Source organism: Anoplopoma fimbria, chromosome 2, assembly GCF_027596085.1.
Source record: "Anoplopoma fimbria isolate UVic2021 breed Golden Eagle Sablefish chromosome 2, Afim_UVic_2022, whole genome shotgun sequence".
Taxonomy (NCBI): domain Eukaryota; kingdom Metazoa; phylum Chordata; class Actinopteri; order Perciformes; family Anoplopomatidae; genus Anoplopoma; species Anoplopoma fimbria.
The window spans coordinates 29,383,822-29,395,135 of NC_072450.1; the positions used below are offsets into that span (position 1 = coordinate 29,383,822).

Genomic DNA, 11,314 nt, shown 5'->3' on the forward strand with positions numbered 1-11,314 from the left:
ATAAAGAACGACTGCATTCCTTTTAGTTTAGCCACTTCAAGGGCCCTGGTATCGTGCATGTTGGATCACTGGTGTGGCCCACCGGGGGACACTTTAATGTTATTAGTTAAACCTCTTAAGGACAAGATAAATGTTTGTGTATGTGAATATGTCTGCTGTTCTGTTTTTATAAAGAAACAATGAGATCAGGGCACCAGGGCTGTGCTGTATATAATACACTGTCAGTGGCTCACTTTATAAAAGGCCTAAGCACCAAATTAAGATTTCAGACTCTTACGAATGATCAACAACATTTTGCGTCATCACTGACGGGTGTAAAGGCGTAAAACTGTAGCAAACGGATGCATTTTAAAATCTAATTCACAAGGTAACAGAATGTTCCAACACCACCAAAATCTGGTGTTTGTCTCAGACACATTGTGAAGCGGTGATGTCTGCTGCTTGGCCCAGATACATCATACTGTCTGGATACAGCATAGCAACAAGGCATCTGATCAAAGAGTATAGAAGAGAGGAATGAAACGAGGAAAACAGAATAAGGACTGGAGAAACACAGACTGCTGGAAATTAAAAACGAGGGGAGTCACAGAGGGAGCTAGGAAGGAGATTAAAAGATGGAGAAGGTTGTTTGAAAGAGCAGTAAAAGAAAGATGGAGGTCAAGTGATGATGCAAGATGATGCTACAGGGGGAGTTCTTCTGCAGGGAACCAGGATTTTGTGGAGAAGAAACAAATCAGGGCTACGTTCTTTTGTCTTATCTCAATGACAGAAATTAGAAATATCCTCCTAACATTACTGAAATGAACTAAAAACCTTTTTGGATACTGTCCACCGAGCACACAGCTGCATTTCTGACCAGCAGGGCCGGAGACTTGAAGAGTTTCAGAAGGAGCATGTTTGGTGCTGATTACATGAGGGGATAATACGATGCTGGAATGTCTTAGGTAGTGAAAAAAGCCACAAGAAGTGAGACAGGAATTGATCTCCATGCCCAACATTAGAGCCAGTAGTGCAGGCAGAAAAAAAGACCCTCATTAACTGTTCACATTTAACACATTCCAAAAGTGGACATAAAAATAACCAGGATTCTCTCACCCTCTCTAAAACCGATGGTGTTGGGGTATCTACTAAATCTGACTAAAATCTCATTTTTTTAACTATTGCTTGACTTTAGTTGAGATTTGCACTAATCGTGCCCTGATATCTGCCATCCACCTCAAAGCAATATAAATATCAAAACATGTTTGTATTATAAAACTGGAGCTAATAAAGGTTTCTAAATACAAAGTTGTCATTGGCGGAAATTTCACAGAGATTTAGAAATTTAGTAAGATTCAAAGACCATTCACAACACTGCGATAGACAATCGTGTTGTTTTTATCTTTTTTGGTCAGGACAAACTGGGCTTTCAGAATATGCACACTCTGGTGATGTCATATGGATTTCTAAAAAGTTAAAAATGGAAATTAAATCTTAGATATTCATATAGTATGCCATTACAAAGTAATATTGTGAACTAACTCCCTGCATAAGTTCTCCCCTCAAAGAGAACAAGCTCAGAGATTGCTGTAATCATACATGAAGAGCAAGTTATGTGCAGTGTCTGATTTAGCACAGTGTTACAGATCTGAACTGTCTTCATTTCTAAGAGTTTGGAGTGGAGGCGGTGAAATGGCCTTGACAGCAGTTTATGCTTAATTAATCCACTCAACCTGTGCAGTAGCTGTTACATCTTTTATTGTAAGTTGCCTGTCTGTGGTACAGCTGAGTACTACCCTCTAGTGGATAGTTTATGTGCATGCACCTGAATACACGGGGCCATTTGCATCACAAGTGCTGCAGATTGTATCCAGCATGTATCAGTATAATTGGGCAAAGTGAAAACATTTTGGAAAACAAAGGATATGTTACATAAATTGTCAAGGAAGGACACTTAACCATTGCATCCAGCTGTGACAACCATGATATAGTGTATTGTAAATAGAAAATATGATTTCCCTGTAATTCAGGTTACACAAGAGACAGTTATCATCCTCCAATAGAACTGCACTGCAGAAACTGGAAGGTTTACAGTGCCAGAAGCAAAGTGGCACATGTGGGGCCCAAATTGACGTTTTTTCTGTGCTCTCTGGTCATGTTAAAGGTTGTGTTATGCTCTGTTCTCTGGATTTATGATGTTGTACCTTCCATGTTCGGGTTGGTCTTAAATTTGATCTGACCGTTTCTGTAACAATAATATTTTAAGTGAGCTGAAACGCCATAGAATTCTGTAATCATTGTATATGGATGTATTGATGATAAGACTCACCAAAAATGAGTTGCTTGTCCAGAATCAAATTCAGCTTCATGCTGTTTTAAGCCTCAAACACTTCAGTTCAAGTATGAACTTAAATATTGATTCCATGGTTATTTGTGTTAAAGTGTGAAGTGCTTTTTGTGTCAGTTTTGTTATTGAAGATGGTATAATGCTACTTTTTCAAATCTCTATTTCCTATAAACAAAACGCACCCAAACATCCGGCTGGGTGTGTCCATTGCTTTGTTTTTAAAGCATTATAATTCAACCTCTGTTATCTACAGTACCAGTCAAAAGTTTGGACACACCTTCTCATTCAACTACTTTGAAGAATCTAAAATATAAAACATATTCTGGTTTGTTGAGCATTTGTTTGTTTACCACATAATTCCATATGTGTTCCTTCATAGTTTGGATGTCTTCAATATTAATCTACAATGTAGAAAAAAATAAAAATAAAAATAAAGAAAAACCATTGAAGGCCGGGATAATAATGACACCTATTTCATAACCAGGTCCTCGTTGTCTCTGACTGAACCAGTCAACCACTGGTGGATCTGTGAGGCGCTGGTGGCTCCAGTTCGTGTTGTCCAATCAGAGGCCAGCTCACCTCCCCCGGGGCCCGCCTCTGCTCGACGACCATTGGTTGAATGTTAATGAGCAGTGGCGTTATGGGCGGAGTCTGTGGCCCCTAAGGTGTCCAGCGGTCGACGTTACGTGATAAGCAGCAGCTGGACCCGGGAGGAAAGAAGAGACGAGCAGCCTGCTGTCTACGGGTGAGTGGTGCTCCGGTACGATAGGCACTATAAGCAGTGTTTAACGGTAATGCAAACCGTGTGCTGCTTAAGGAGCACGGTTCATTATACAAAGGACAATGCACGGTTAACGTCACCATGTTTATTTGAAGTAGGTCGTTGCATTTAAGTGCGCATGTAAAACAGAGCAACTCCCAACTTTGATATTTATGCACACGAGAAAAAGACTATAAGGTTTCGCTTTTGTTGACGTCAAGCACCGTTATGGTGTGTGTGTGTGTGTGTGTGTGTGTGTGTGTGTGTGTGTGTGTGTGTGTGTGTGTGTGTGTGTGTGTGTGTGTGTGTGTGTGTGTGTGTGTGTGTTTTAATAACCTCATTATCTGTTTATAAATGATTGGCTTGTAGAAATACACTACATGTCATAACACACTCACTTTAAAAGAGTGCACACAAAAAGACAGAATCAGACAGTAAAAAAAAAAAAAAGAAAGAAGAAGTTGACTCACTTTCATCAAATACACAATTAAATGCAATCAGAGCCATTTAATTGTGGCACTTGATGAATGCCACCGTGGGTTGCTTGTGTCTTTTAGTGTACAAAGTACGGCGTGTAACTGCTTGTATAACTGATCTTATCCTGATGACTTGACCTAACCTTCACCAGGAACAGGAATGAACGGTGAAGTGGCCATGGAGGCCTCCAGGAGACGAACCAAGCACAGTGCCAACGGGAAGAAATCTGAACAGGGGGAGCAGCCGGCCCAGTGGGGGAGAGCATGGTGAGTGGATGATGTCTCACAGGTTGCAAAAGGATATTCACCAAAAGTCTTATCACAAAGTTAAGCTTGTCTACAAACCTTCACCTCCCCCCAAAAAAAAAACGTGTTAAAGATTACTTTTAGATTAAAGGGAATGCCTTTAGATGACTAATTACTAAATAAAGCTCTGACAAAGTACTTGTCAAGCGAAAGACTCAGAAGACTCAACCCATTATTATCTGGTCATTGGATTATGGCATTAATACAGATCATCATACTTGTACTTAACAATGTGATGACCTCCATCTATTTATCCTCCTATCACAAATAAACGCCCTGAGAGAGCGGACAGGAATGAAACTAAACTGAAACCCAAACTCTGTATTTCATTTTGATAACTTGCGAAATAAAAATAAAAAACGCAGATAGACATCACTTCAACACTGTAATAGATATCATGCAATGCTGAATGCTGAGAGGTGGTGATAAGGATGGACTGACCTCATGTCCTTTGTCCTACTATAGTTGAACAAATAGAGTATTGTTTTCAGGGGGCATGCCAGGAAGTCAGGAGTGAAAATACAGGCTGCATCAAGTTCAACATCATTCCCTCAAAAATATCCTATATTAGCTTTTATAATTGATGCATGGCCTAATAAGATTGTGTCCTCTCAGCATCGCCCTGCGGCCCTCTGGTTCCGGAAACCAGTCAGAGATGTCGGCACAGGAACGCCGGGTTTAATAGTTTCCTTTGGATCAGGTCAATCCAGGTGCTTTTAATAAGCATGGCAGACATTACCAAGCCATCATAACATTTTAATATATTTGCTTGTACATTGTACTTTAAAGTGCATAATAGCATCCTTCACTTGAAGTTGATTCGTATTTTTTCTTATAAATCTGACAACACAGGGGTTAAAGTCAGAGGATGCACCATTTATACTTTTGGTATGGGATAGTATAAAAAATAAGGAGGCAAAGTTCATTGTCCCAAATTGTTTAGCCTGAGAAATGACTCGGTTACAGATATTTATTATTTGAAAAATAATGTTTCAAGTTTTAGATATACGGAATAAAAATATCATCTGTCGACACATGGGCAAGTTCGTGCATGTTTTATAGTCGTACATAGAAATAAGAAAATAATTTAATCTTAAAGAGGAATTTATTGTCAACACCAAACCTTGTTTTTATGTTGTTTCAATGTCCTGGTCTTCTCACACTTAATTTGACTTTCTAGTAAGATATTTGAAACATTAGGAACTCTCACAATATAGACTTTTTGAAAAGAAAAAAAAATACCAGTTAATTTGAATAATTTCTTCTCAAGGTTTGTCTGTACAATACACTATGACCCAGACACAGCTTTGATCTGCTCAGTCATTCTAACACCACCTTCACACTGTGTCTCACATCTGACTCATCCTCAGGGAGGTGGACTGGTTCTCTCTGAGCAGCGTGATCGGCCTCCTCTGCTTCGCCCCCTTCATCGTCTTCTACTTCGTGATGGCCTGCGATCAGTACGAGTGCTCCGTCAGCCAGCCCCTGGTGGAGTTGTTCCGCGGAGAGACCACGCTGCTCTCCATCTGGGCCCGGGCACCCTCCTTCACCTGGTCAGCTGCCAAGATATACGCCATCTGGGTGGGCTTCCAGGTAAGAGGAAAGAGAGTGAAGAGGAAGACATTGGGGGGGTAGCAACTGTCAGAAACTGTCCATTGTCTTCAGCTCTCGCTGTTGCCTCGTCCCTCAGGTGTTCCTGTACATGTGCGTTCCTGATGTGACTCATAAGTTTATTCCTGGCTACGTCGGTGGAGTGCAGGACGGAGCACGAACTCCAGCTGGTAATTAACACAATTAACACACGACTAGAACCCTATTTAAAAAAAACTTATTTCACAATCAATGTTATCAATCAAAACTCCTCGTTCACCACCACAGGCCTGATCAACAAGTACGAGATCAATGGGCTGCAGTGTTGGCTGATCACTCACGCTCTGTGGTACGCCAACGCCCAACACTTCCACTGGTTTTCTCCCACCATCATCTTCGACAACTGGATCCCGCTGATGTGGTGCGCTAACATCCTGGGCTATGCCGTGTCCAGCTTCGCTTTCACAAAGGCTTACCTCTTCCCCACTAACTCTGAAGACTGGTGAGCGCTGACACACATGTCCCACCAGGACAAGTATACACTATATATGTCTGCTTCTAATATCTTAAAGGTACAGTAGTCCTAGGTGTGGTACACAACTGTATCAGCTTCTTTTTTGTCCCTTTTTTGGTGATTCCGCAGCAAGTTCACAGGGAACATCTTCTACAACTACATGATGGGCATCGAGTTCAACCCCCGCGTTGGCAAGTGGTTCGACTTCAAGCTCTTCTTCAACGGCCGGCCCGGCATCGTGGCCTGGACTCTCATCAATCTGTCCTACATGGCCAAGCAGCAGGAGCTGTACGGCCATGTCACCAACTCCATGATCCTGGTCAACGTGCTGCAGGTGAGGCGGAATAGGGTGATCTGTGCACTGATCCCGTAGTAGTGCTGCAGAATGGAAAATGTAGAAACTGACAGTATATGATATGAAACTCGGCTGCTTTGACCTTTAATCACATGTAACTGTAGCAATGTCTTTATGATATGTTTGTCTCACACGTGTTGCTTAACGTCAGATAATCTTCAGCATTACATCCTTCACCTAAATGTGGAGGTTATGTTTTCATGTGCAAGAATCCTTCCCAACTCATTCAGCATTTACCCCTAATTGTTAAAGATTAGAGCTGATCGATTAACAGTTTGATTTTATTTGAATGATCGGATGTCGATCCTTACAATCCAGAGATTGAGTGAACAGCTAAGATCAACCAAATACTCATATCTAATGCAAGTATTAAGACTAAGTAATAATCACCAGGATCTGATTCATGAATTCTTCAATAGTTAGTCAAAAAAAATATATGACACACACGTGGGTACAAGGAAACAAAAAAGTATACAAAAAGAAGCAATAAAAATGGGAACTTATTATTGTTTTGGGATAGCACGACTAAATGACCACACACTACGGAATGGTAGGGTGAAGGGGGACTAACAGGAAAGTGCAAGTAACAACAGATTTATAAATGGACACAGCAACGTTAACAGGTCACTTTTCATTTTGGAGAAACATCCAACTGGCAGATCAGAGTCATGAAAAAGAGACAGTGGAGCATGTTGTAGTTAGACTCAGAGGAGGGAGAGTGAGAGGCAAGTGATGTTCACACAATGCCAGAAATCATGGTGAGTAGAGACCGGTGTAAAAAGTACATTATATTATACAGCCCATTAAAACACACAAGTGTCCATCATTAAGTTCACAGTCCTCGACTCTGAAGCCCTAGTTTGACTAAAAAGTGACGCCATCATCCTCTCATCCTTAATCTTTTTAAACACTGCTCGTTGAGTCATAATAAAGAAGGAAAATTGGTTTTTTTTCTTCTTGTAGGCCATTTATGTGTTGGATTTCTTCTGGAACGAGGCGTGGTACCTGAAGACCATTGATATCTGCCATGACCACTTTGGATGGTATCTGGGCTGGGGAGACTGTGTGTGGCTGCCGTACCTCTACACACTGCAGGTAACACACATTTGCATATCACACACAGTAATGATTATGTCTTAAATGTGAGATGACTTCTTAAATGGTATTTGTGTGTAAATACCTGTATCCAGTCTTTCAACTTGAAGCATGTGAATTATATGAAAAAAAAAAGAGTAGAATGTGAGAGTGTTAACATGGACATTCAATCAGTAGGTGTAAATAAATGAATGTGTTGTGGCTCTCCAGGGTCTGTACCTGGTGTACCACCCAGTCCAGCTGTCCAACGCCCACGCCCTGGCTGTCCTGTTGTTCGGCCTGGTTGGGTATTACATCTTCCGCTCCACCAACCACCAGAAGGACCTGTTCCGGCGCACAGAGGGTTCCTGCACCATCTGGGGCCGGAAGCCGGCGTACATCGAGTGCTCCTACCGCTCGGCCGACGGCGGCGTCCACCGCAGCAAGCTCATGACCTCTGGGTTCTGGGGAGTGGCCCGCCACCTCAACTACACAGGTGACCTGATGGGCTCGCTGGCCTACTGCGCCGCCTGCGGCTTCGGCCACGTCCTCCCGTACTTCTACATCGTTTACATGACCATCCTGCTGGTGCACCGCTGCGTCCGCGACGAGCACCGCTGCGGCAGCAAGTATGGCAAGGACTGGAAGCGCTACACGGACGCTGTGCCTTACCGACTCATTCCTGGGGTGTTTTAGAGTGGGAGGGGGGAGACGGAGAGGTAGGGTGGGGGCTGAGATTTAGATAGAATTAGAATGGGGAGGCCACATAAACAAGAGGGGGGGGTGTTTGTCATTTATACGTATCAAGAATACAGCAAACTGAGCATTTTAACGCCACAGTTGCATATATTTCTAATACACGCGTAGCCAGCTGTACATGTAAACTGTATGTGCAGGTACAGACTGGTTATTGCTATATTTCCCTGCCCTGGGTTATTTGATACACCAGTCTGCTGCTTTCATTATACTGTGACCTTTTAACCCACTTTAATACAACAGTCATTTATAGGAACCAGGAAGACCAGGCACAACTTCAACAAGAAGCCAAAATCAGGAAGAGATCGGTTCTGTAGCGGACTGTTGCCCAGAACAAAATACAACCCCATAGTTCATTTGTAGACGCAGCTTACTACGACCCACATTTACGTTTATTGTTGGGTGGCAACCTCTCGGGGCGGTGGAAATAATGAGCGAAGAAGGAAGTCGGTTGACGTAGTTTAAAGAGCAACGAAGGTCCGAGTAGGGAGGAGGTCGGGGTGGATGTATGGGTGGGGTGGATGTATGGGTCAAACAAACACAGGACTTTGACTCAGGAGACCGCTGTTAGTGTCCGGTGTGAAAAAGTCAACATTTCAGTTAAATCAACTTAGGTACATAAGTTAATTTACCTCATGTACTTAACTTACATACGTGGCTTAAGTTAAGTAACAAACTCATTTTAACCCAAATGATAATGTTTTCATGAACTTAACTAAACTGCCACGTTTCACATAGTTAACCACGTGTTAAACACTGCGACCACTCCGTTTGGGTTTGAGGACGTGTTGATCTCCTGCCACAGGGAGGGGAACTCATTTAGGAAATGCTTCTTTGGTTCCTATTAGAGGATAGCAACAAAGAACCTACGTGGTCTTATGGGTTGGAGGACTTGCTCATTCCACACATTGCTGTGACATTCCCATAATTCAGTTTGTCGATTTCATAGTCAAATATGAGAATTTGACGTTTTCCTGTTTTATAGCTTTGTAAATCTATCACCTGTCAGGATTTATTTTGGCTGCTTTTTCATAGAAAATGTATTTGACGATGTCACTTAGCACTCAGGAAGCCTTTGATGAGGGCTTTTCAGTACTCTCTGCATTTTTAGACTAAATGAGGGATTATAAATGAATAAGTGATATATTTATGAATCAATATTGACTATAATGTTTTGTTGTCGCCTGACTTAATGGACCAAATGTGATTGTTGGCTCTGCTGACAAAACCTGCCTCATAAAAAAAAAAGTTATGTAATCTTTGTGTAAAGGTTGTCTGACTGCTCAGATTTATTCACTCAGTCCTTTTCATAACTTACTGCCTGTGAATGTTGTTACAAGAGATTTGGGTTAGGTTTGGTAATTGCTTGTCTTGTTTCCTTCATTGTGGTGTCCAGTCGCATGTTCACATAAATCAATCTCGTTATAGACTCATAAAAATCCCTTTTACTCAAATTGAACAGTTTCTGAACACTTTAGATTATTTCACTAAGCCTGTAAAGTGCTCTGAATCGTAACAATTTTGAGTTAGCTGGATCATTGTATTAAACCAACATGTCGATTAGATCAAGCCAGGTCTATGCTGATAGAAATGTCCAACCATCATGTCTGTTTGGTGTCTGTTTTTATTTCCTCATGCCAGCACTGCCTTTCTTATGGCGATAAAGTGAAAAAACAAACCCTCATTTTTGCTATGACTATTTATTTCTATTTGCACACAATGTGAGTTTTCTTTCAGAAATAGTCACTGATGCATTCAGAGTGGGGAAAAGGTTCAATTTAGAGATTCTGTACAAAACTACATATGTTTTGGAATATGAAGGTCAACAAAGCTAATTCAACAGCATCAGCAGTATATAATGGTTTCTAACAGTGACACACAAGGTGAGCTGATGTTGTTTCTAATGTTCAACACTGGGGGGCAGCAGATGACAGCTAATCCCAGTGCTCAGCTCCAGATAAAGAGAGTTGTATTTGTTGACATACTCCATAGTTAGACTGGGTGCAGTCATGTAACTGTTTAAACAAACTTGTAGTCACCATTCAAAACTTTTTCCTAAAAAGTTTTTGCCATTCAGCCAATTCATACCCAAACCACTGCATTATCATGTTAATGCGCTCATTCTATTTTTTTGTAGAAACACGCACTGTGTTATCAACATTATTTTGTTTCAGTAGTGCTGCACTCATCCACAAAAATCTCAGAGGAAACTACAAATCAAAATTGCATCCGCACACAGCTCCCTCTAATTTGATTTGTAACATTTTGACAAACAAAAAAAGAACTCTACTGTTCAATTAGTGTACTAAATACCACAGAGTAAAGGAAAGGAAACCCTTGGATACACAACATTTAAAATGAAAATATACATTTTCTGTTTAAGAGGACCATGTGATATGATCAAAGGCTCCTTCTAAATTGGCCTTGTGTGGGATTGTTCGCTCAACTTTCCAAAGTCAGGGATGAATTTTGAACCCAAGCGTTCAAGATTTTTCACTTAAAAAAAAAAGCTGTTAGTCTGAAATTCTTTGAATTCTCTGGACATCTTTTGAGGTGGATCAGAGTGGGTGACGACGTTGCCATACATGATTTGACAGCTTGTTCTCAAGTGTTTTTAGTAATCCATCACCCCTGTGGGCCCATTATGCCATGTGAGCACTGGCCTGCTCCCTGAATCTCCCCATCAGCAGCTCCCCTATCCCTGTAATGATACAAGTTATGGATGTAAATCAGTTATGATAATGGAAGACTCATTGATTCCCCTCTGCCTTTGTTCAACGCTAATGCAATATGGGCCGGGTTCATTGCATTGTCTTACATGGAACCAAATCACCAAACATTCCATTCTCAAGTTAATTGATTCCCAAATTATCCCTGAAGGCGAGGAAATGTTGGTTGAGATTGAAGGGGCTCTGCTGTGATCGTTGGGTTCACTCATATTCCAGTTGACAAATAGCTCCCTTTGAAAGAAGTGGAAATCTGAAGAGAGGGATGATCGTTTTTGAGACGACACTAAAAGCTACGCTATTGAATTTGCGAGCCTGCGAGAGGGGATCATGCGCCCTTCCATATAAACGTCCAGCGTTCACAATCACCATATTGTGGAAGGCCCCTTTTTTGCAGCTGCACATTCATCTGTAATGAGGAGCAGGTGGGG

At 41.5% G+C, this 11,314-nt stretch overlaps 1 protein-coding gene across 1 annotated transcript; it reads left to right on the forward strand.

Annotated features, from left to right (window-relative positions):
- Nucleotides 1-2,984: 2,984 nt before the first annotated feature.
- dhcr7 (7-dehydrocholesterol reductase) lies at nt 2,985-9,834 on the forward strand. The gene is made up of 8 exons (XM_054615032.1): nt 2,985-3,071; nt 3,715-3,829; nt 5,239-5,461; nt 5,559-5,649; nt 5,747-5,960; nt 6,102-6,306; nt 7,291-7,422; nt 7,633-9,834. The coding sequence occupies exons 2-8, from the start codon at nt 3,723-3,725 to the stop codon at nt 8,095-8,097; spliced, it is 1,437 nt and encodes a 478-aa protein (XP_054471007.1). The 5' UTR covers nt 2,985-3,071; nt 3,715-3,722; the 3' UTR covers nt 8,098-9,834.
- The last annotated feature ends 1,480 nt before the right edge of the window (nt 9,835-11,314 follow it).

Coding starts and splice junctions, on each gene's coding strand:
- dhcr7 (XM_054615032.1), top strand. CDS start 3,723: ATGAACGGTGAAGTGGCCATGGAGGCCTCCAGGAGACGAACCAAGCAC. Junction 5,961..6,101: donor CCCACTAACTCTGAAGACTG/GTGAGCGCTGAC, acceptor GTGATTCCGCAG/CAAGTTCACAGGGAACATCT. Junction 6,307..7,290: donor TCCTGGTCAACGTGCTGCAG/GTGAGGCGGAAT, acceptor TTCTTCTTGTAG/GCCATTTATGTGTTGGATTT.